This window comes from Columba livia, chromosome 1 (assembly GCF_036013475.1).
Source record: "Columba livia isolate bColLiv1 breed racing homer chromosome 1, bColLiv1.pat.W.v2, whole genome shotgun sequence".
Classification (NCBI taxonomy): Eukaryota; Metazoa; Chordata; class Aves; order Columbiformes; family Columbidae; genus Columba; species Columba livia.
In genome coordinates, this window is record NC_088602.1 from 154,988,931 (window position 1) to 155,011,841 (window position 22,911).

At 49.5% G+C, this 22,911-nt stretch overlaps 1 protein-coding gene across 1 annotated transcript; it reads left to right on the plus strand.

The window, feature by feature from the left end:
- The first annotated feature begins 2,311 nt into the window (after positions 1-2,311).
- On the plus strand, positions 2,312-13,936 carry MCM5 (minichromosome maintenance complex component 5). Its single transcript, XM_065039585.1, has 17 exons — positions 2,312-2,452; positions 2,665-2,847; positions 3,755-3,881; positions 4,701-4,829; positions 5,484-5,656; positions 7,545-7,700; positions 7,805-7,971; positions 8,563-8,734; positions 8,917-9,028; positions 9,805-9,948; positions 10,227-10,292; positions 11,252-11,428; positions 11,534-11,646; positions 11,882-12,010; positions 12,271-12,413; positions 13,002-13,129; positions 13,577-13,936. The coding sequence occupies exons 2-17, from the start codon at positions 2,681-2,683 to the stop codon at positions 13,676-13,678; spliced, it is 2,205 nt and encodes a 734-aa protein (XP_064895657.1). The 5' UTR covers positions 2,312-2,452; positions 2,665-2,680; the 3' UTR covers positions 13,679-13,936.
- Positions 13,937-22,911: the final 8,975 nt, after the last annotated feature.

Genomic DNA, 22,911 nt, shown 5'->3' on the forward strand with positions numbered 1-22,911 from the left:
CTGCGTCCCTCACCTAGGTGACAAACCCACCCAACTTACACCCAGGAGTTGGCACACACGTGGCGTTGCTAAGGGCATCCCAAACACACAGCTTTCCCCTCCCACTTTTGCTGAGGCAGATCTGGAAGGCTGGCTTTGTGGCCAGCCACTGCTATAGCCACAGGACCTATCTGCTTCAGAGGGTCTTCTAACACAGGAGTCACCGCAGGAGACGCTGCGGTTTGGGTATGGCACAGCAGGTACCAACAAGGCCGTTACCTGTCACTTCAGAGTCCTCCCCTCTCCAGAAAGCCTCTGGGATCAACCTGTCTCCGTGATGCTGCCTGTTCTGGCTGTGACTTTAATCCCCAAAACACACTTTACTACTGATCTAACAACCAGCACTGAACCTGCTCAAAGAGCAAGAACCAGAAAGCAGGTCCTGCTGAGAACAAGCAGTGGGAAATAGGGACTGTCATTATTCTCAGTCTCTTATCTAGCCTACGTCCCTTCCAAAATCCCCTTTAATACTTCTCTATTTGGACTCATTTGCCAACACCTGGTAGAAAAAATCAGTTAATTATTTTAAAATGTAGTCAGATGTTTGAAAAGAAGGGTTATGAGACTTGATAGCTATTCAAATACAAGAGCTTATTCATTCCAATTTTTATTCTAGCTATTCAGTCCCTCTGACCCACCCAAACTAAATAATTATGTTCATTCAACCATGCTGGATAACTAAACATCCCAAACACGCAAACAAACACCCATGAGCTCAAACACATTCTACCACCCTCAGGCCCTCTCTGCTACCCATCTTAGGGCATAACTGTGACCCCAAAGTTAGGAAATCTGGATTCAGTCTGACATCATCCCCTCCCTTCTGCTCATGGCAGAGGAGGTGTGGTGCTTGGAATATTTCATGGCCATTGTGCTATTGCACACTGAAGGACAGACACCAGTCAGAGGCGAAGACTAAAGGTCTGCTTGTACTTGTCTATGATCTTTATTAATATACCCCGTTTCTCTGTGAAATGAGTTGGTTTCACAACAACAAAAGAAACTTTATTTTCCCCATGCTGCAGTTAAGACCTCCCTTGCAACGCACTACACTTTGCGGGTTTGTTTTCATTTAGGATGCACTACCATATTTTTGAAGAACCAAAATGCTTACTCAATGACCTTCCAGCCTTCCCTTCAAACTCACTACTAGTCAGGAAAAAAGCATCCTGGAGAAAAAGTGTCCTGAGGCCGTAGCAGCCTGTTTGCAGGCTTGGCCACTGCCATCCCCACGGGGCCCTGGCCAAACAACCTGCCTGCAATTTCACAGAATCCCAGACTGGTTGGGGTTGGAAGGGACCTCTGGAGGTCATCCAGTCCAACCCACCTGCTAAAGCAGGTTCACCCAGAGCAGATCACACAGGAATGTGTCCAGGGGGGTTTTGAATGTCTCCAGAGGAGACTCCACAGCCTCTCTGGGCAGCCTGTTCCAGGGCTCTGGCACCCTCAAAGTAAAGAAGTTTCTCCTCATGTTTAGATGGAATCTCCTGTGCTTCAGCCTGTGCCCATTGCCCATCACCCTGTCACTGGACACCACTGAAAGGAGTCTGGTCCATCCTGTTGACACCCACCCTTGAGATATTTATAAACACTGATGAGATCCCCTCTCAGCTTCTCTTCTCCAGGCTGAACAGACCCAGCTCCCTCACTCTCTCTTCGTAGGAAAGATGCTCCAGACCCCTCATCATCTTTGTAGCCCTCTGCTGGACTCTCTCCAGTAATTCCTTGTCTTTCTTAAACTGGGGAGCCCAGAACTGGACACAGGGCTCCAGATGCAGCCTCACCAAGGCAGAAGGGGACAATAACCACCCTCAGCCCCACCGCACCCAGTGGGTCTCTCTCTGCTCTGCCCTCCAGGGCTGTGATGCTGCAGCACAGCCAGACCAGACCCCTCCTGCCCAAAGATTCACCCCACTCGGACCCTGCCACCCCACCAAGCACAGACACAACAGGCCCCAACTGCTCCCAAGGCCTTTACAGCAGTAATTGATTTTCCTGCCGGTAATTAATGTCTCCGCCTGCGCCCCGGCCTGCAGAGCCCTCTCTTTCCGCCACCTGAGCGCAACTAACGCGCTTCCCCCTCCCCCCGCCACGTTCCCACAATGGTTTCACCCGCGCACCGCCATTTCACCTCCCCCGCCCTTGTCCGCCAGATTTCGCGCCAAACTGCGCTTGGCCGGCAGGGGGCGGAGCGCCCCGGCCAATCGGCGGCAGGAGCTCTGCCGCGCGCTTCCTCTCGGGGCGGGGCTGGAGGGCGGCCGGGGCCCAATCCGCGGCGGCGCGCTGCGGACGGACCAATCGGAGTGCGCGGCGGCGGCGCTCGCTGTACGGCGGGGCTGGTTTCCGCCGCGCGCTGCTTTTGCCGCGAAAAAGTTGGTGGCGGCGGCGGCGGCGGCTTCCCGCGGACAGCGAGGTGCGGAGCGGGGCGGGATCGCGCGTGGGGGGGACATCGCGGGGGACACCCCGTGGGGCATCGAGGGTGGGGGAGGAGGGCGAGGCAGTGCGTGGGGCGCAGTGCAACCGGGAGTGGGGGAGCACCCGGGAGGGGGGCCAGGATCCCGTGGGGCATTTGGTGCGAGGGAGGAGGAGGTGACTGGGGCCGCCCGTGCGCTCTCGCCCCCGCAGAGGAGCAGCAGTCACTATGTCCGGCTTCGACGACCCCGGCATTTACTACAGCGACAGTTTTGGGGGCGATGCGTCGGCGGACGAGGGGCAGGTGCGGAAGTCCCAGCTGCAGAAGCGGTTCAAGGAGTTTCTGCGGCAGTACCGGGTGGGCACGGACCGGACGGGTTTCACCTTCAAATACAGGTGCTGCTGCGACCCCCTTCTCCTTCTGTGGCATCACCCACCCCTCTTTGTACATCTGATCTGCTGTTAGTCTCCCTCCTGCTGTGCACTCCCCCGGTATACAATAGTGCATTTTAGCATTTTTCATCCCCTAGGCCCTAAAGAGCTCTTTGTCAGTATAAGAAATGTTATTGTTTTCATTCAACCCTATAGAAAAACTGTGATCTGGTGTTCTCCCAAATTTTTAGACAGCCAGCTGGTGGCAGAGATAGCAGTAGAGGGATCCATGGTGCCAAACTTTTACCTAGTTCTGGAATTGAAGGTTTGGCTTCCAGTTCTAGTGCTTTCTGGTCTGGAGTGTTGTCTGTAGCCATTGAAATCGCTGCAGCACTGTCCATGTGTGCCGTCTGATGCTGTGAAGGTTCCTTGGCCACCTCTTTGCCTGTGCAGCTTGGAGAGACAACTGTGAGAGGCCATACAGAAGTGTCATGCAAGGGCTGGGACAATCTTTCATCTCTGAATTTCATGCACTCTGGCTTTTTTAAGGAGAACATTGCCTGCTATGCTATTACTTTATTTTTTTTAAATCATATTTTATGTATAATAGGTATTACCATGTGTAGAATTTTAGCATTTTTCTATTTGCCTCTCTGGTTATGCAACTGTAGTAAACAATTAGTTCTATGCTTTATACTGTCACAGTAAGCACTGGTGTTGCTGATCTTTTGTCACATTTCAAAGTGGGTTTGGGTGAAAAATACGCCCAGATCCCCTTACACTTGGCAACTCTCCTGGTTTTCCTCGTTTGCTTTCCAAACTAAGGACTCCCTGCAGAACCTGCCTTCTCTGCTCCCTATTTGTCATAAGGTTACTGTGCATGACAGGTGCTTTCTGGTCTGCAAACCTTCGCCACTTAACTGCCTTCCAGGGATGAGCTTAAACGGCACTATAACCTGCGTCAGTACTGGGTGGAGGTGGAGATGGAGGACTTGGCCAGCTTTGATGAAGATCTCGCTGACTATCTGTACAAGCAGCCAGCAGAGCACCTGCAGCTGGTAAGGACAGAGGAGATTGGCAACCTGGCGCGCTGACATTGTCAGTGTGAGAGCAGCCCTGAGAGAGCAGTGTAGGGGAAAGGGACCTTGGGGTCCTGGTGGACAACAGGATGACCATGAGCCAGCACTGTGCCCTTGTGGCCAGGAAGGCCAATGGCATCCTGGGGTCTATTAGAAGGGGGGTGGTTAGTAGGTCCAGAGAGGTTCTCCTTCCCCTCTACTCTGTCCTGGTGAGACCACATCTGGAATATTGTGTCCAGTTCTGGGCCCCTCAGTTCCAGAAGGACAGGAAACTGCTGGAGAGGGTCCAGCGTAGGGCAACAAAAATGATCAAGGGAGTGGAGCATCTCCCTTATGAGGAAAGGCTGAGGGAGCTGGGTCTCTTTAGCTTGGAGAAGAGAAGACTAAGGGGGAAGCTTATTAATGTTTATAAATATATAAAGGGTGAGTGCCATGAGGATGGAGCCAGGCTCTTCTCGGTGGCAAACAATGATAGGACAAGGGGTAATGGGATCAAGCTGGAACACAAGAGGTTCCGCTTAAATTTGAGCTCATATGATTTGTTCACATTCCTTGTGCGAAGCTCTGCCTTCTCAGTGAGGGTGACAGAGCACTGGAACAGGCTGCCCAGGGAGGTTGTGGAGTCTCCTTCCCTGGAGACATTCAAAACCCGCCTGGACGTGTTCCTGTGCGACCTCATCTAGGCGTTCCTGCTCCAGCAGGGGGATTGGACTAGATGATCTTTTGAGGTCCTTTCCAATCCCAAACATACTGTGATACTGTAATATACCCCTGACAGCCTGCTCGTTCCCTTTGTAGCTGGAAGAAGCAGCAAAAGAAGTCGCAGATGAGGTCACCCGTCCTCGTCCTTCGGGGGAGGAAACTCTCCAAGACATCCAGGTGATGCTGAGATCGGATGCCAACGCAGCCAACATCCGCAGCCTGAAGGTGAGGTGCATCGGCTGCTGTGCTGGGCAGCAAGTGGCAGGGCTTGCTTGTGTGGGGGTTTGCAGGGAAGCATTTGGTGCTTGATCACATAGTTCAGGACATGACCTGTATGCTAATTTACAAGCGGGGATGGTCTGCAACTTAAATCTGACCACAAAGGGCTATTATTACTGTTTCCTGCTGTGGGGACAGTTATTGCTGTTAGTGGTGTTCTGCATGGAGTGTTTTGTCCTTTTCTCACTTTCTTTGAAATGATAGAATAGAAACATAGAGTCATAAAATAGTTTGGGTTGGAAGGCATCTTCAAAGCTCAGCCAGTCCAACCCCCTGCCATGAGCGGGGACATCTTCAACTAGATCAGGTTGCTCAGAGCCCCGTCCAGCCTGGTCTGGAATGTCTCCAGGGATGGGGCATCTACCACCTCTCTGGGCAACCTGGGCCACCCTAAAATCGACATGGATTAAGTCATACAACATTCTTCTACTACTGTAGAGCAAAAGAGTGACATTGTGCAGGCTTTTTTGTTCTGGTCCCTTACTCCCATGAATGTGGGAAGTGTCACTAAGAAAGAACTGTGTTTCTTTAACATCTTTAGTTTTCCATCCATCCTTCAGTGATGGCTCTTTCACCTTCCCTTCACCTTTTCCCTTTCAGTCTGATCAGATGTCCCACCTTGTGAAGATCCCTGGGATCGTAATTGCGGCAACCCCTGTGAGAGCCAAAGCCACCAGAATCACCATCCAGTGCCGCAGCTGCCGCAACACCATCAACAACATCGCCGTGCGCCCGGGCCTGGAGGGTTACGCTCTCCCCAGGAAATGCAACACGTAAGGACTGACGTGGGGATGGATGCAGGGTGGTGGTGAACAAAAGGCTGTGTCCCCTCCTGCTCCCCCTGTGTCCCATGTATGCTGCATAGAGTCAGCTCCCTGTTGCACAAGGCAGAGATGTCTGTGTTGCTCTCTGCCTCATCCCTTTGTGTTGCCCTTGTGCCTGCTTGCCCCCATGGCCGATAGGTTATAGCTCCATCTGTCTGTAGTCACACTGGTCATGACACTGCATGACAGGAAAGACATGGACCTGTTGGAGAGGGTCCAGAGGAGGCCACAAAAATGGTCGGAGGGCTGGAACACCTCTCCTACAAGGACAGGCTGAGAGATTTGGGGTTGTTCAGCCTGGAGAAAAGAAGGCTCTGGGGAGACCTTATTGCTGCCTTTCAGTATGTAACAGGGGCCTATAAGAAAGATGGGGACAGACTGTTTAGTAGGGCCTGTTAAAATACGACAAGGGGTAATGGTTTTAAACTAAAAGAGGGGAGATTCAGGCCAGACATGAGGAAGGAATATTTTACAATGAGGGTGGTGAAATACTGGCCCAGGTTGCCCAGAGAGGTGGTAGATGCCCCATCCCTGGAGACATTCAAGGCTGGACAGGGCTCTGAGCAACCTGATCTAGTTGAAGATGTCCCTAATCATTGCAGGGGGCTAGGACTAGATGAGCTTTGAAGGTTTCTTCCAACCCAAACCATTCAATGATTGTATGGCCAGTGCCATAAGCAGTGTTGAGTGGCTGTGTCCAGGGAGTTCTTTTTATCTGTAATGTGTTTTGCCTTTTGTAGATAAAGGTTCATTCCTGCCTCCAGCTGCCCCATAATGCTGCATTCAGCTCTGTCCCTGCCTGCACGGAGTCAGGCATCGGTAGTGATGTACTGAGACAGCAGAAGGATGCAGAGTTGCTCCTTGTCTTGGAGAGCTCATATTCTAGCAAGGCAGATACATCTCAAGACACTGGGAGGTTGATAGAAGCCTCATCACATTGCTAATTGCTTTCTCGACAGAAACCACTTAATGTGTGCTTCCTGTGTGAGGTTATAAAGAAAAACGCCTTGCCACATCACTGAGTCTACCGTTACCTTCTCTCTAAGTAATGAATTACCTTCCTCCCTGCTTTTAGTGAGCAGGGGAACGCTGGGAGAGAGGACAAGTATTCAGGCAAGTCACCCTGTCTTTGCCTTGGTCTCATGCCCACTTTTGGTGGCTGTTAAAGGCAAGAATCATTGAACCATTTTGTTTGGAAGAGACCCTTGATATCATCAAGTCCAACCATTAACCTAACAGTATCACTAAACCATGTCCCTAAGAATGTCATCTACGTGTCTTTAAACACCTCCAGGGATGGTGACTCCACCACTTCCCTGGGCAGCCTGTTCCAATGCCTGATGGCCCTTTCTGCAAATAAGATTTTCCTCGTATCCAATCTAAACCTGCCCTGGCACAATCTGAGGCCATTTCCTCTCATCACCTGTCACTGGGAGGAGAGACCAACACCCTCCATACTACAACCTCCTTTCAGGCAGTTGTAGACAGTGATAAGGTCTCCCCTCAGCCTCCTTTTCTCCAGGCTAAACAGCCCCAGTTCCCTCAGCTGCTCCTCATCAGACTTGTGCTCCAGACCCCTCACCAGTTTTGTTTCCCTTCTCTGAGCTCTTTCTAGTACCTCAATGTCTTTCCTGTAGTGAGGGGCCCTCTTGTCACCTAAGGCAGAGGACTTGATGAGCCTTTGGTTCAGACCTGTATCACTGCCCTTCTCGCCTACTGGGCATGGCTCAGAGGGACGGCTGCTCTGGGCTCTGTCATCACTGTCCCCTCTACAGGGGGACTTCCAAGGGTGACTCTTGAGTGCCAGCAGCCTTCTCTGGTTTATCTCTTTGCACAGAGAACAAGCCGGCCGCCCAAGGTGCCCACTGGACCCCTATTTCATCATGCCAGATAAGTGCAAGTGTGTGGACTTCCAGGTCCTGAAGCTGCAGGAGTCTCCAGATGCTGTGCCCCATGGAGAGATGCCCCGGCACCTGCAGCTGTACTGTGACAGGTACCAGCGTGGTCTCCCCACTCCCACCCCTCAGGGATAGTGGGTGCTGCTGGTGCCATCCTTTCCCCTGCTACCAACCTCTGTTTTCCCCTTCCTCCTCTCAGGTATCTGTGTGACAGAGTTGTCCCAGGGAACAGAGTCACTATCATGGGCATCTACTCCATCAAGAAGTCTGCCCAGATCAAGAACAGAAGACGTGACAATGTGGGCGTGGGCATCCGTAGTGCTTACATCCGTGTGGTGGGCATCCAGGTGGACATGGAGGGCTCAGGTGAGGGCTGCTTTTGTTGCCTGTCTGGTCTGTGCTGATACCCCAGTGATGGGAGAGCCACCTCCTTGGACAAGGTGGTTCTTCTGCAAGGACTGTGTGAAATCACAGCCTGGGTCTTCTCTGCTGCTTACATAGCAGAAGGTTCAAGCCAGTCCAGGGCTCTAGCTTGCTCTTGATGCTCTGTACTCAGGTGTCCTGTGTGACTTTTTCTAAGCGATATGAAATGAGGCTTCAGCCTGAGTCCTTCAGGGTATTTAGGTGTTTTTATCTCATTGATCTTAGTGGGAATCTGCTAGTGCATCCCTCAGGATCTGGGCTGAAGCTGATAGTTAAAATTGAGCTATGTATTTAAAACATGGTCCTGACTCTAATTTTCCCTGTGGTTCCTCCAGGGCTGCTCTGCCCAAGATCCTCACTTTTTCCTACAAGCCTTGCTGGGATAGCGAACGCCTGCCCTCTCCACCTTCCCACCTGGTGGCACTTAGTATGATCTTAAAGAAGGGATTTTTGTGATAGTGGGTGTGGGGAAAGTAGTGCCGTTTACTTTAAAACACCTATTTGTTTGCTGTTGCTTTATTTTCCTCTGCACAGGACACAGCTTCACTGGTTCTGTGACCCCTCAAGAAGAGGAGGAACTTCGTCGCCTTGCTGCCATGCCCAATGTCTACGAGACCATCGCCAAGAGCATAGCGCCCTCCATCTACGGCAGCACCGACATCAAGAAGGCCATTGCCTGCCTCTTATTTGGAGGCTCACGCAAGAGGTGGGGAAGGGCCAGCCTGGTGGAGAGAGGGTGGTGACAGGGGTGTCATTCATGTCACAAAGCCCTTGGATAGTCTTCTGGTCATGCTGCCAACTACTTGCCACTTCTCCACAATGCCTGGTTATCAAAATGAAGGCTCACCATCACTTCTTGTGCTTTTTTCCCCCACCCTGTTCCTCAAGGCTGCCAGATGGACTGACCCGCAGGGGAGACATCAACTTACTGATGCTGGGTGACCCCGGCACAGCCAAATCCCAGCTGCTGAAGTTCGTTGAGAAGTGTTCGCCCATAGGGGTAGGTGGTTTGAGGTGCCCACTTATAGTGTGGCTCTTTTTTTCCTTCTGCTCATTGTATAGCACCGAAGACCAGACTGTGGTCATTGCAGATACAAACCTGCCTGTGCATCCATGGCTAGACAGGCTGGCAGAGCTGCAAACCACCATTTCTGGTGCTTGCCTAGAAGAGATGGGCTGCAGGACAGGGGAGAAGGGAGAGAAAGGGAAGCAGGTAGTGCCTTTCATTGTGAGATGAGCTAGGCTATTTGCAGATGTCCAAAGACATGAATGGTGCTGTTTTTTATCACTGGGACTTGATCAGTGGAGAGCCTGGCTGGTCAGGACAAATGAAGTTGACAGTGTCTCAGACATGAACCTCCAGACTGAGTCCAGACATGAAATTAGATTTTCAGATGTGTTTTCTTGTAGTTTCCATTAAACTCAGCTCCTGTCTGCATTTCTCCCTCAGAAGTAAAACAAAGCTAATGCACCAGCCCACCAAACAGTGAATCACTCCCTGTTCTGTGCTTAATACCTGTATTTGTGTGTCTGCAGAACCCCCGGTGCGTTACAGCTGCTTAGTCCAAGGCCTGGGACTAGGCAATATTCTTTCTGTACCCAGCAGATCTGCTTTTGGCATGGGCTGAATGGTTTTCCTGGAGGCCTTTACATTTTTTCCAGCAGTTCTGGATTTTGCAGTGCTGGGGAATGCTTTGTCCTCCAGCTGGGGTGGTGGGATCCTTGGTCCTGCGGTGGCTGATGTGCTGTCCCTTCCCTTGTCCCACACGTTGCTAGGTATACACCTCAGGGAAAGGCAGCAGCGCTGCTGGCTTGACAGCCTCGGTGATCCGCGACCCTTCCTCCAGGAGTTTCTTCATGGAAGGAGGGGCCATGGTGCTGGCAGATGGAGGAGTGGTGTGCATTGATGAGTTCGACAAGGTACCTGTGGGGCTGGCTGTACGGGAGCGGGGAAGAGAGCCCTTGGGCTGTGAGCTCCTGGGAAGGCCCACACCTGAAGGAGAAAGGGTGACTCTCCTGGGGCTGCCTCACTTGCTTTTGGGGAAGATCAGGGGATGGGGCTGCAGGGAAATTCTGGTTATGTACTGCGCTCTGGGGCAGAGGTTCCCTGGGAGGTCAGCATCAGTGGGTGCGCAGCTGAAGTCCGGTGGAGGTGACTGATGGTGACTTTTTTTGTTTCTCCCACCTCAAATGCGAAGATGCGGGAGGATGACCGCGTGGCCATCCATGAGGCAATGGAGCAGCAGACCATCTCCATTGCTAAGGTGAGCTGTGGGCACACATCTCCCTGGGGCAGGAGCCTGACTTGCCACTGAGTTTCCTTGAGAGCCCAGCAACTATTGATCACTCATCTTTTGCCAGAATTGCCCATTTTAGATTGGCTTGTCCAGGCAATGGTTTTGATGCTTACTGGCTTCTCTGATCTGAGACCAGTCAGCCCTGACCGTAGGCTTTAGGTTGTCTTCTCTGAGGCAGCCTGAACTTCAGGAGGACTGAAATGAGGTCAATCTGCTCTGCCTGCCCTCTGCTCCTCTCAGTTTAGTAGTTCCGCTCACATCCCTGTGTCACAGGCTGATGTCACTTCTTTATCTTCCTTCCTACTGCTCTCCACCTCCTCAGAAGATCTGCAGAAACTGCCTGACATCCTCGTGCCAGGTCTTCTCTCAAATCAGAGTTTCTCTTAATTTCCACTGCTCTTTTTTGTAGCACCTCTGTTCCCTCCTGGTTGCTCTGGCTCACCCCTTAGCTGTTCAGTCTCTGGTAACAAAGCATCCACCATGACTCCTTGCTGGTCACTCTTACCATACTACCTTCCAACCTGCACTTTGCCCCAAGGGCTGCCCAGGGGGACTGAGCCCTGACAGACCAGTTTCTGTCTCAGGTTGCACACTTGGTGATAGGGTCTTGTGTGTCCCTGCCCTAGACAGGCTGTTTTAGATTAAGTTACTCAGTACTCAAGCCTCAGCTGAAGCCAGTCTTCCTTCAGAAGGACAAAAAGGGCCAGCCCCAGGCAGTTCCTGTGCTGATCCTTCTCCAATGTGGAAGCATTGCAGAGCAATTTGGTGCTACTTAAAGGGTTTTATTTAAATGCAAGTGCTTGAGGATGTGTCCTTGCAAACTGCTTTGGAAGTCTTACTACGAGTTAGTAGGAGTTAGTAGCGTTCTAGCCCTGCTGGGACATGGACATGGTCTTAACCCCATCCATTTCTTGTTCTCCCCACAGGCAGGAATTACAACCACACTCAACTCCCGCTGCTCAGTGCTGGCAGCTGCCAACTCTGTCTTTGGGCGCTGGGATGAGACAAAGGGTGAGGAGAACATTGATTTTATGCCCACGATCCTGTCCCGATTTGACATGATCTTCATTGTCAAGGATGAGCACAACGAGGAGCGAGACATGGTAGGTTTGGGGCATGTGGGTGCAGCTGGGACATGTGGTGCCCCGTTTTTCACAAGGCGGGGACAGTGGGGTTTCCAGCTGCCTGACTGCCCTCTGCTCTCCTAGACGCTGGCCAAGCACGTCATGTCCTTACACGTGAGCGCCTTGACGCAGACCCAGGCTGTGGAAGGCGAGATTGAACTGAACAAACTGAAGAAGCTCATCTCCTTCTGCCGGACGTGAGTGAGAGGCATGATTTTTTGGCTGTGCCCAGGCTGCACGGTGGGAGGTGGTGGTGAGAAGCAAACCACACAGCTGATATTTGCAAGCTATCTGGGTGACCTTAACTCCTGCCTTGAAAAAAGGGAAGCGAGAGCAGCTTGCAATGGTGCTGCAGTGTGGCACGAGGAAGCAAGGGGTGCCCAGGGGACCCTCCCCAGTGGTGCTGTCTCCAGCTGCTGTCCCCTTTTGCAGGAAGTGTGGGCCACGGCTGTCGGCAGCGGCAGCAGAGAAGCTGAAGAACCGCTACATCCTGATGCGGAGTGGCACTCGCCAGCATGAGCAGGAGAGCGACCGCCGCTCCAGCATCCCCATCACCATCCGGTGAGCAACCCTGCCCTCCTTGCCCCGCCCAGACCCTCGGGGTTGGGGCTACATTGCTGGGTGTCACCTGGGATAGCTCAAGAAGGGGTTTAGTGGGGTGCTGAGTTTTGAGGGAGCCCTATGTGAACAGGGCAACACTGGAGGTGCCACATGGGAGGCAGGAATGCCTGGAGTGGGGTAGGTGAGGGTATCAGTGGTCAAGGGGAAGAAGACCCCTTAGAGCTGCAGAAGAGAGCAGGGAATGTCTCTTTTGGCTGCAGGCAGCTGGAGGCCATCATACGCATCGCTGAGTCCCTGGCGAAGATGAAGCTTCAGCCCTTTGCCACAGAGGTGGATGTTGAGGAGGCCTTGAGGCTCTTCCAGGTGTCCACACTGGATGCAGCCATGTCAGGCAGTCTGTCAGGTGAGGGGAACATGCTTTGTGCTGGGGAAACAGGGGACATGCTGGCCCTGGGTGCTCTGGGCATAGGGAGCCGAGCTCCCCTCCTGGGACTGGGCTGGCAGCGCCAAGAGGTCTAACAGATACCCCCCAAGCAGGTGCTGGACCTGCTTTCTGAGATAAGGCAAAGTGATGCCTGTGGAACCAAGGGGCCATGGGGGCTGTGGCTCACAGTGAGGGCAAGAACAAATGACGCCAAGGGTCTCCATTCATGCTGGGGCAGGGGAGGGATGGTTTGGTCTCTCGTGGTCCCAGGGGCAGAATACAGTGATGGAAGTGGTTCCCCAGTGTGTTTGTCCTCTATCTGCTTCCCTGTGGGGGTGGAGACGTTTCCTTGGGAGGCAGCATGGCATGAAGGATTGGAAGGAAGCTCCAGCAGTGAGGTCCATGTTCAGCTGTGTCTTTGAAGCTTCACAACCTTTGATGGATTTGCTCATGGGTTCTTTAGTCTCTGAGACATGCAGGTGTGGTGGGAGACATGGGAGATGGGCACTCTGGCTTTGAGAGTGATGTCTGGGCAGTGCAGAGAACTCATGCAGCCTCTCCCTCCAGGGGCAGAAGGCTTCACAACACAGGAGGACCAAGAGATGCTGTCCCGCATTGAGAAGCAGCTCAAGCGCCGCTTTGCCATCGGCTCCCAGGTGTCGGAGCACAGCATCGTGCAGGACTTCATGCGGCAGGTGCGCCAAGGACCCTGCAGAGGTTTGGGCTATGAAACCAGGCACCCCAGACTGCTGCTCAGGGGTCAAAGCCATTCCCCAAGAGGTGGCAAGACAGCCTTTTTCGTTATATTTGCTTTTGAAGTTGTTTGTAGGGAGTGTTGCGGGATGTGATTGTAGAGTTTAAAGAGTGAGGCGAGAACTCATTTTTCTGCAAAAGCACTGGGGTTTGGAGGCTGTTCAGCTAGTTTGGGGCTCTACCCTTGAAACCAGAATGGTTTGATTTGTAATACTGGCTTCAGTCAGACCTGAAACAGTGAAACGAGAAAGGAGCATCAGCACCTGGTGCTCCCAGGCTCCTCACTCTGGAGAGGCACAGCCAGGCTTCAGGGCTGGTTGCAGGTTCCTGCTGGACTCTGGTGAGATTTTTCTTGCTGGCTCATCTTCCACTGTTCTCCCCTTTTTCAGAAATATCCAGAACATGCCATCTACAAGGTGCTGCAGCTGATGATGCGGCGGGGGGAGATACAGCACCGCATGCAACGCAAAGTCCTCTACCGCATCAAGTGACCTCCCTGTCCTACGTGTGGGGAGGGACCTTCTGCTGCCTGGCACTTGTCCATGTGTGGGCAGAGAGCTTCGTGGGGTCAGCACCTGCTTCTGGAAGAAGTTTTTCCTTTGGGAGCCAAACAGCCAGGAGCTTCCCTCTTAAACCAGGGTTTGGGGTGGGTGGGGTTCCCCTTGGGTGCTCTGATCCTGTATCACATCAGTGTTTCTTTGAACTCCAAAATCTTTTAGATTATATTAAAATAAAAACTGATATTGGTAGCCCAGGGTCTTTGGCTGCCTGGAGGGACAGAGGGGATGTATCGTCTTCCACCATTAGATTTTGGTTGGAAGAGCATCCCTCCTGCGTGCTCTGTGTTACCCGCTGCCCAGCGCCCACCTCAAGGTGGGACACAACCGCATGGGAAGCGCCAGCAGCCCTGAAGGCACTTGAGGTTTGATCTGTCTCTTAAGGCATAAATCCTGTTGGCTCAGGCTGCCCTGCTGGGCTCAGCCACGTGGGAGGCTCCTTACCCAGTCACTGTGTGCAGGCTGCAGCCATCTTCCCTGTCTGCCAGCAGTAGCAATGGAAATGACCTGCTGTTCCCTGTTTCAAAGCTGCTCTTTGCTTATCCCTCTTCATCTCCAAGGACTGTGGTAGGCAAATGCTTTACCCTGCAGTGTAAAGGGCTGTGTGAAACCCTTGCTGGAGGTGTGGGCAGAGCCCTCCGCTTCCCTCAGTGGGGTGGAGCAGTGCCCAGTGAGGATGAGGATGCAGGGTGATGTCCAAGAGCTGTGTGCCCTCCTCCCCATGCCTCTACCTTGTTTGTGTGTTGGCAGCTACAGAATCTTCAGAAGTCATCTAGTCCAACCCCCTGCAACGAGCAGGGACATCTTCAACCAAATCAGGCTGGTCAGAGCTCTGTCCAGCCTGGCCTGGAATGTCTCCAGGGATGGGACATCTACCACCTCTCTGGGCAACCTGGGCCAGTGTTTCACCTTTATTGTAAAAAAATTCCTGCTCATGTCTGTCCTGAATTTCCCCTCTTTTAGTGTGAAACCATTAGGGGGAGGGATGTCCCACTTGCCAGGAGCTTCTTGGGCTCTCTGCCCTGGGGTGCACTTGTGCAGGCACTCACTCTTCTGTGTTTGCTGTACAACCTTGCACTTGTCAAACTGCAGGTTTTTGTCATTGCTAGCAAGGCAGTACTGGTTTTCTTAAGTGACCTCCTGAAGATGCAAGGTGTGGGTAGGTCTCTGCCCTCAGCATCTTGGGGCCAGCTCAGATGTCTGAGAGTACAAGTGGAGGACACTGAAGACTGTGCAGCATTGGGCATCTCAGGGTAGCAAAGCTGCTGTGCTGCTGGAGAGACTGCTGTCATGTCTGCAAGTGGCCTTTAGGCTGAAAAACACACCCCAGGAGAGGCTTCATTAGCAACAGAAACGTTCAGGGCCAGCAGAGGGTACCAGAGCATTAAGGATGCTGAGCTGCAGCAATGCAGGCAGTGCTGCCTCCTCTCCTGAGAGGGGAAACCAAGGAGTCCCTTTGGGCCTGGGTGGTGGGGTGCAGGGTGAACCCAGCCTGGCAGCTGTCACACAAGGGCTGAGCTCTGCTGCAACCCTTGGGGGATTCAAGAGCATCCCTCTTTTATAGAATCAGAGAATCTGGTTGGAAAAGACCTTAAAGATCATCAAGTTCAACCATTAATGTAATGCTGCCAAATCCACCACTAAACCATGTTGCTAAGAACCTCATCTACCTGTTTTAAACACCTCCAGGGATGATGACTCAACCACTTCCCTGGGCAGCCTGTTCCAATGCCTGACAACCCTTTCCAGGAAGAAGTTTTTCCTAATATCTGATCTAAACATTCCCTGACACAACTTGAGGCAATTTCCTCTTGTCCTATCTCTTGTTACTTGGAACAGGAGACCAATCCCCTCCATGCTACAAATTTGTTTCAGGTAGTTGTAGACAGTGATAAGGTCTCCCCTCAGCTTCCTTTTCGCCACGCTAAACAGCCCCAGTTCCCTCAGCTGCTCCTCTTCAGACTTGTGCTCCAGATCCTTCACCCTTCTCTGAACTATCTCCAGCACCTCAATGTCTTTCTTGTAGTGAGGGGCCCAAAACTGAACACAGGATTAAACTTGCAGCCTCACCAGCACCAGGTACAGGGGGAGGATCACTTCCCTAGTCCTGCTGGCCACACTGCTGCTCATACGAGCCAGGATGCTGTTGGCCTTTTTGGCCACCTGGGCACACTGCTGGCTCATGTTCAGCCGGCTGCTGACCAACACCTCAACGTCCTTTTCCAACAGGCAGCTAGTTTTCCCTAAGCCTGTAGCGCTGCCTGGGGTTGTTGTGACCCATGTGCAGGACCCAGCACTTGGCCTTGTTGAACCTCATACAATTGGCCTCAGCCCGTCAATACAGCCGGTCCAGATCCCTCTGTATGGCCTTCCTACCCTCCAGCAGATCAGCACTCCCATCGAACTTCATGTTGTCTGCAAACTTATCGAGGATGTACTCAATCCCCTCATCCAGATTGTCGGTAAAGAGATCAAACAGAACTGACCCAAATACTGAGCACTGGGCAACACCACTCATGACTACTCTTCAGGCCCAACCATCCAGCCAGTTTTTTACACAGCAAAGAGTATACCTGTCCAAGCCATGAGCAGTTTCTCCAGGAGAATGCTGTTGGGAAGTGTCAAAGGGTTTAGTGAAGTCCAGGTAGAAAACATCCACAGCCTTCCCTTCACCCACTAATGGGTCACCTTGTCATAGAAGGAGATCGGGTTGGTCAAGCAGGACCTGTCTTTCACAAACCCATGCTGATGAGTCCTGATCACGTGGTTGTCCTACATATGCAACATGATGGCACTCAAGATGATCTGCTCCATAATCTTCCCCAGCCCCAATGTCCTGTCTCTCTCTAAACTGTCCCTTCCTAATGAAGACTGTGGATGTCATCCTGATCTCTGTTGCCCACCAGTACCACCAGTACTTAGAAAGAAGTTTCAATTTGTAAGGCAGCTGGGGTGGGGGATTCCCCTTGCTTTTCCTGTTCCATATTTAGTAAAAAAAAATAATAAAAAATAATAATCTGGTAACAAAAACAAGTCACAGACAAGAAACTCTGGTCTTGTTCAAGTTTCTTTAGTGCAGCTGGGCCCATCAGAGTCCTTCTCAGGTTAAAACACGCCACGCACTGGAAACCAGTACCAGGTGGCTTTCAGGTGGAAGCTGTGAAGAACTAAAACTCTACAATACAAGAAGAAAGGCAGGGTATGAAATATATGGATATTAAAACACTTTTTTAAAAGGAGTAAACTCTCTTGCTATATGCTTCTTTATTGATTTAATTCCACAAACATTTTCACATGTAATTACCAAAAATTAGGATACATAAGAATATTTGCAGAATAGTTTGCAAGCTCTTCATATGAAACTATTTTATGTCTAGAGAGTATGTATATTAAAATACTGTGGGAATATTAACAAAATCTGAAAAGCAGCAATGATATGGATGGGAGAAGGAGACAAAGAATATGCAAGTACTGGAAGAAAAACACCATAGGGTGCAAAGTGGGGAAACTGAGAGGTGAATGTAAAAAAGAAGCTTAAGACAGCGCTGGTCATCCCAACCAGTGTCTGGCACCTGAACTCCAGAATGCCAAAAATCCCACTTTCTTAGCATTTCTCACTGCAGCTGTGAGTGTGGAAAACATGTATGAGAGCTTTCCCCTTGATTTCTGTGGCTGTCCCATCCCATGGCCTCAGCACCCAGCTTAGCACAAGGACATGAATCATCAAGGCTGTTGCAGCAGAACTGCCCACTGGGTCTCTGTGGGCGGCAGAATTCCTCCCAGGAACACCCGCCTATCTTCTTAGCCAGCTCAGCCCCCTAAAGTTCTCCAGGCCTCCAGAAGGGCCTGAGTGCCTGTGCTTAACCCCTTGTACCTCACCTTACAGATCTCCCACAGAATGGTTTTCTCTATGGTAGATGGCCATTGAACGACAAATAATTTCTGCAGAGATCTTTAGATCTCCAAGATCTTTAGGGACATACAGCTGTTCTGTTACAGCACTGAAATATTTCCTGCTTTGGTCTCCCTTGACAGTAGTAGATGATTAATTCTGGGAGATGAGGTTTAGTCCCTACTTTCCCAGCCCTTTCTTAACAGCCATTTAAATAGGGGGCGGGGGGGGAAGTGCTGTAAGATTAACTGAGCAGCTGCAGAATAGCAAAATGATACAATTGATGCACAGATGGAGCCTAAATGCTGAGGCTAAAGAGCTGCTTTTCATGTTTTAGGTAGCCTTTCTGAGAGCAAGGGACAAACTTTGAGGATCAATGGAAGGAACAGGTCAAATAAGACCATTAAAAACATCAGTGAATAAACAGCTTTTATCACATCTTTAACATTCACTAATATGATTATGTCATATAGATAAAGTACTTTAACAATCCTGTCAGGTTCTGCCAATGGAGAGCAAGATGACTAGTTACGTTCTTTGTGGAGATGCAAGTACACAGAAGCTGTACATGGGGACTGGAGGAAATAAATATACATGATCAGCCATTAAAAAAATGAAGGCTCCAAGTTTTGAATTATTTCAGAAATCTAAACCCTCCAATTCTAACTACTGCTAGAAGAAGAAATCCAGGAAAAGATCACTCTGGAGGAAAGTACAGTGTGTGTCCCACTGCAACTATAACATAACTAGGCTTTCTGGAGGTTAGGGCAGTTAAAGCAGAACCTCTCTATATATCATGTGTAAATCTCCTTCCTTATAGATTTCTTTTTAATCAGAACACTAATATACCACTGAGAACATAAGAAAAAAAATAAAAATAACTTTACTGCATATTAATTATGCTACACAAACTTAAAAGATCACAAGATCACATGCTTCAAGATGACTGTCTCTCCAGAATAGCCTGTTATCTGTGCAAAGCTCAAGATGCTTGAGATGTAAAGCACTGTCTCACAGACTACTCCGGCAGCTAGATAAAAGGACAACTTTGTACAAGTTTGTCTGTAGCTGTCTGGGATTCACTGATGAATTTATTTTCTACTCTGCCAGGCTGTCATTCTTGTACATACGTGCACTCTCTCCTATCTTCTTTTTCTTTCCTGCAAGACAGACTTTTAGTCAGACCAAATACAGCGCCCATTTTGAAGTGGAAAGGGCAAGAGGACTGAATAACCACTGTCTGGACATAAAGTTAAGCAGTGATTTGGTTTACTCACAAAGAAAGCAATGCAATGCACACAAACTCAGGAACCCATGGATTCAGTCCTCTTCTTGCCTTGGGTCTCAAGTGGAGCTCAAGTTGCTTTGTTGATGGTGATCCAGGCTGCTCCAGGATCTCTGGGAATGTTGGAGTTTACAGGCTTCACTAGATGGACAAACATCAGGTTTGTGTATTGGTCGGTAAAGTCTGGATCACTAGAGTCACTGAAAGAGGGCAGAACTAGCACAGATATAGCTCCCCTCCTAGTAAAATTGCACCCGTTCCCTCTCATATGTTGTGCTGATGTTACTATTTCCTTGGTGCACAGAGAGAATCTTTCTGTTTCAGTGCCACAAATGTGTTCTGTATTTAGATGCTGTTGCTTCATGTCTGTGTTTAAAAAAGTACTGATTAACAGGCAGGCAACTGGACACTACAAAAAACTTCTCTTCATGCTTGACAAGTAGTTGCATGCCACCAATTCGATGGTGAGGTGGCATTTGATCAGGAACCACCTGAATCAAGGGAGGGCACACAGGTAAAGAAAAATGCAGATTGGGTAGCCAAGAAAGCAACATGGCTCTTCAGAAGGATGACTTAGCAAGGTACAGCAGTTTATTTCAGGAGGTATTTGCATCCATGCCTGATTTGGTGGAGATTTAATCTTAGGGAAACTCTAAGAAACTCCTCAGCAAACCCACTTCCAAAGTGGACTTTGGAATACACGTCCCAGACTGATAACAGCCCTGCTTGTGATGCTAAGGAACACACAGGAAAACTACTCAAATTAACCTTCAAGGTTTCAAGTCAAGGCTGCACCAAGGCACTACTAATACCTCTAGTAAACACTCCAACCTCCTTGTCTAGCTACTAGCGTTGTTGTTTAACTGTACATGCTGCAAGCTGTATGTTAAATGCTGTATTGCCAAAGCTATGCTCTCAAAAATAAAGAGCCATTTGATACCAGCAGAAAGGTGACTTTGTAAATCACAAGGAAAATTAGCCGTATTAGCAGGAATATGACTTTTCTCAGGAATGGATAGCTCTTTCTGCCTCAAGTGAAATAATACACTGGTCTGTAAGGCTGCATCAACCAAACACTAAATTGTGGAGCAGACCACAAAGTCTGCAAGGGAGGATGGTACAGCAACTCTGTGGTCCAAAATAAAGGATGTATTCCTTGTATAACAGGCAGCTAGAATGCAAGCATGGAAGCCTGCAGGGGAGACGTAGACAAACAGGTTAGCAAGGCTGTGGCAATTCTACGAGATCTGTGATCCAATGCATAGAATGGGTCTGAGTTAAGAAGCTGCTTGTGTAATAAAATGCCCTGCAGGCTTTTGTTGTTAGTAACAAACAGTTCAAGAGCAACAAGACGGCTAAAATATTTTTTTTTATCTTCCCCTCCTCTAACCCAAACTGCAGCCTGACTTCAGGCCTGACCTCATAATCAGCTGTAGTTCTGTCCGTACATGGCATCCCAAACAGACTGCACCCTACGTTTGCTCTCAGCCTCTCCTAGATCTAGGTTCTCCCTAAATACATTTCAGTGTTTCCTCAGCAGCTTCAGATTTCAGGCTGTTAGCCTGTGCACACCCCACAAACCCTTCTGGGCCACTCCCTTGAGCAGAAACTGGGTTTGTGCTGGACTGAATAGTAGATATGAATGACAAATGAACACTGAATTGATAGAACAGTTCTAACCTGAACTGGAGTCTTTCTTGTTTGATTAAACAAGGCAATGACCATTGTTAAACTGGGGTTTTCTCTGATCTAATTACACGCAATCAAGTACTCCTACAGACGAAGAGATCACTGATTTATCTAATTTTCACAGCTACAGATTAGTAAAGCAGGAACTGGTCACAATCTAGCCAGATACTTCACCCCTAGTTAATGAGAGTAGGAGAAAAACCCATTTCTTCACTCGGTGAAGTTTGTGATGGTGAAGTCGGTGATGTTTCTAACAAAAACTAATGAAAGTAGGAAGAGCCTTTTCCTGAGATTTTTCCCTTTCAGTTTTTAGAGTTGCTCCATGGGCTCCAAAATTGAGGACTAAACAGAAAACCAGGGAGTAAAAAAAACACCAAAACCTTCCATTCCATGTTAGATATTGAGCACATCTAAGGAGAAGTTCAAGATTTGTGGTTTTGCTAGTTGGCCTCCCTTCAGAAGGCATACGTTTTGTTTAATTTTGCTTGTTGCTGATTGAGCTGCTACCGAATAGGAATCAGATTTGGGCAGACAGACTACCAATGTCTCCCAGATGCATTAAGGAATGTGTACACCAACTCAACAAAAGCAGAAGAACTTCTGTCTTCTGATGCGGGATTGTTACAGCTCCAGGTGGGTTTGAAGCCGTTTGTACTTGAATCTCTCAAGAGCAGGGCACACCTGGACAGAGTGCCTGTGGGAAAGAGGTAAAAGGTTGAGAAAAGCTGCTAGACAAATACTTTATCTGAGACTACCTCTGCCGGTCTACATTAAGTAATCCTACGGTTTTTGAATCAAACAAGGTCAAATCTGGATTTAGAGAAATATAGGAAACTGCCAATCGCATATCCAAACCACCTATGAAATACTGCTGGTGGTGGAGCCCAGGCTGTGCACACAGGCAAAGCCACCCAGTCCCCAGAGCAGCAGGGTATGCTGGGAAGGACAGTGCAGCCCAAAGACACAGCTCCTGTGCACCAGAAAAACACAAGTTCAACAGCAAAGCACAGCTTAGTGTTCCATGTTCAACAGCTGCAATAGCATGGCATGTGGTCTTTGGGTTCCCACTGCTGCTATGAGCATTGCTCTTGGTTTCTGCTCATCATTAACATCTGTTCAAAATTAACCTCCAGGAAGGCTGCATCCCCATTTTCATTTAGTTGAATCCGGGTATCATTTAGAGTAACATGTGTCTGGTGATGGTACTGACAGACCTCTCCATTAGGACAGGTCTTAGCTTATAAAGTATAAGTTCTCTGAACCAAATATGCTATTTCTGGCATAAGCATTTCTTATCAATGTGCATTTTGTTGCACAACAAAACAGGAATGTCAAGGCCTGGCAGAAAGCCCCGTTAAGCCACACATGCCCCAGCTGCATGTCAGCATCCTTTTGCCTCTGTCCTTTTGTGTGGCTGTGCCTGACAATCTGAAGCACATGACTGATGACTGCTTTGTTTCATGCTAACAGAGATGCAGTCTATAGGCTTTGGAAACGATACATCAGCACACCGTAATGCCCCACAGGCTTCTTCTGAATTTGTTTGGTTTTTTTTTTGTTTCTGGGAGCAGCTGATAGCACATGAGGTTAACCCATCTGATAGCCAAGAAGCAGCAAACAGGTTAGAGGTGAGACCCTGGCCACCTCTGCCTCTGCTTGGCACCTGGGAACCTGAGACCATTTCATTTATGTGTTGGATGCTGATTAGGCAGCAGTCGGGAAAGGGAAACTAGGACATCTTGGAAAAAAAAATAGTGGGGAATAAAAATCTGAAATTGAAGTCCTTAACGGTCCATCCATTCACTTGAGCTGGGCACCACTGCAGCACAGTGACCCATCTTTCCTCTAGCATGTGTGCCTGTAGGTAGACCAGATCGATCTCAGACAAGAATTTAACTTGCAAGTGTTAAACAACGAGATGTGTACAGTTAGAATGTGCATTTATATTTAAAAGGGTCTCATACCATGTTAGTTAAGCACAATGTAGAGTGGGTATCTCCAGTTAAATCAGTTGGGCGACATCTGCTCCAGGTATTTTCTGTAGCATCATAAATAAAATGCACAGATTGGGTCTCACTGTAGCGATGTCTCCTTTTATTTGTATGACCTTGAAATAGTGGGGAAGTCAGCTTATACAAGTTTATTCCTCACCCTTCAAGTAAAACTTCATTATACTTGTCCAGAGTTATCAAGCATAAGAAAATAATTACGCATGTTGATGATGTAGCATGTGCTGCGTTAGTGACAACCTGGTGACAAACAGGACAGAAGTGGTGCAACAATGCATGTCAGAAAATATCC

What these genes read in the sequence shown, in the direction of transcription:
- MCM5 (XM_065039585.1), top strand. Translation starts at nt 2,681, where the DNA reads ATGTCCGGCTTCGACGACCCCGGCATTTACTACAGCGACAGTTTTGGG. An exon ending in CCAACATCCGCAGCCTGAAG is followed by an intron (nt 4,830 to 5,483) that starts GTGAGGTGCATC and finishes TTTCCCTTTCAG; the next exon opens with TCTGATCAGATGTCCCACCT. An exon ending in AGAAGTGTTCGCCCATAGGG is followed by an intron (nt 9,029 to 9,804) that starts GTAGGTGGTTTG and finishes ACACGTTGCTAG; the next exon opens with GTATACACCTCAGGGAAAGG.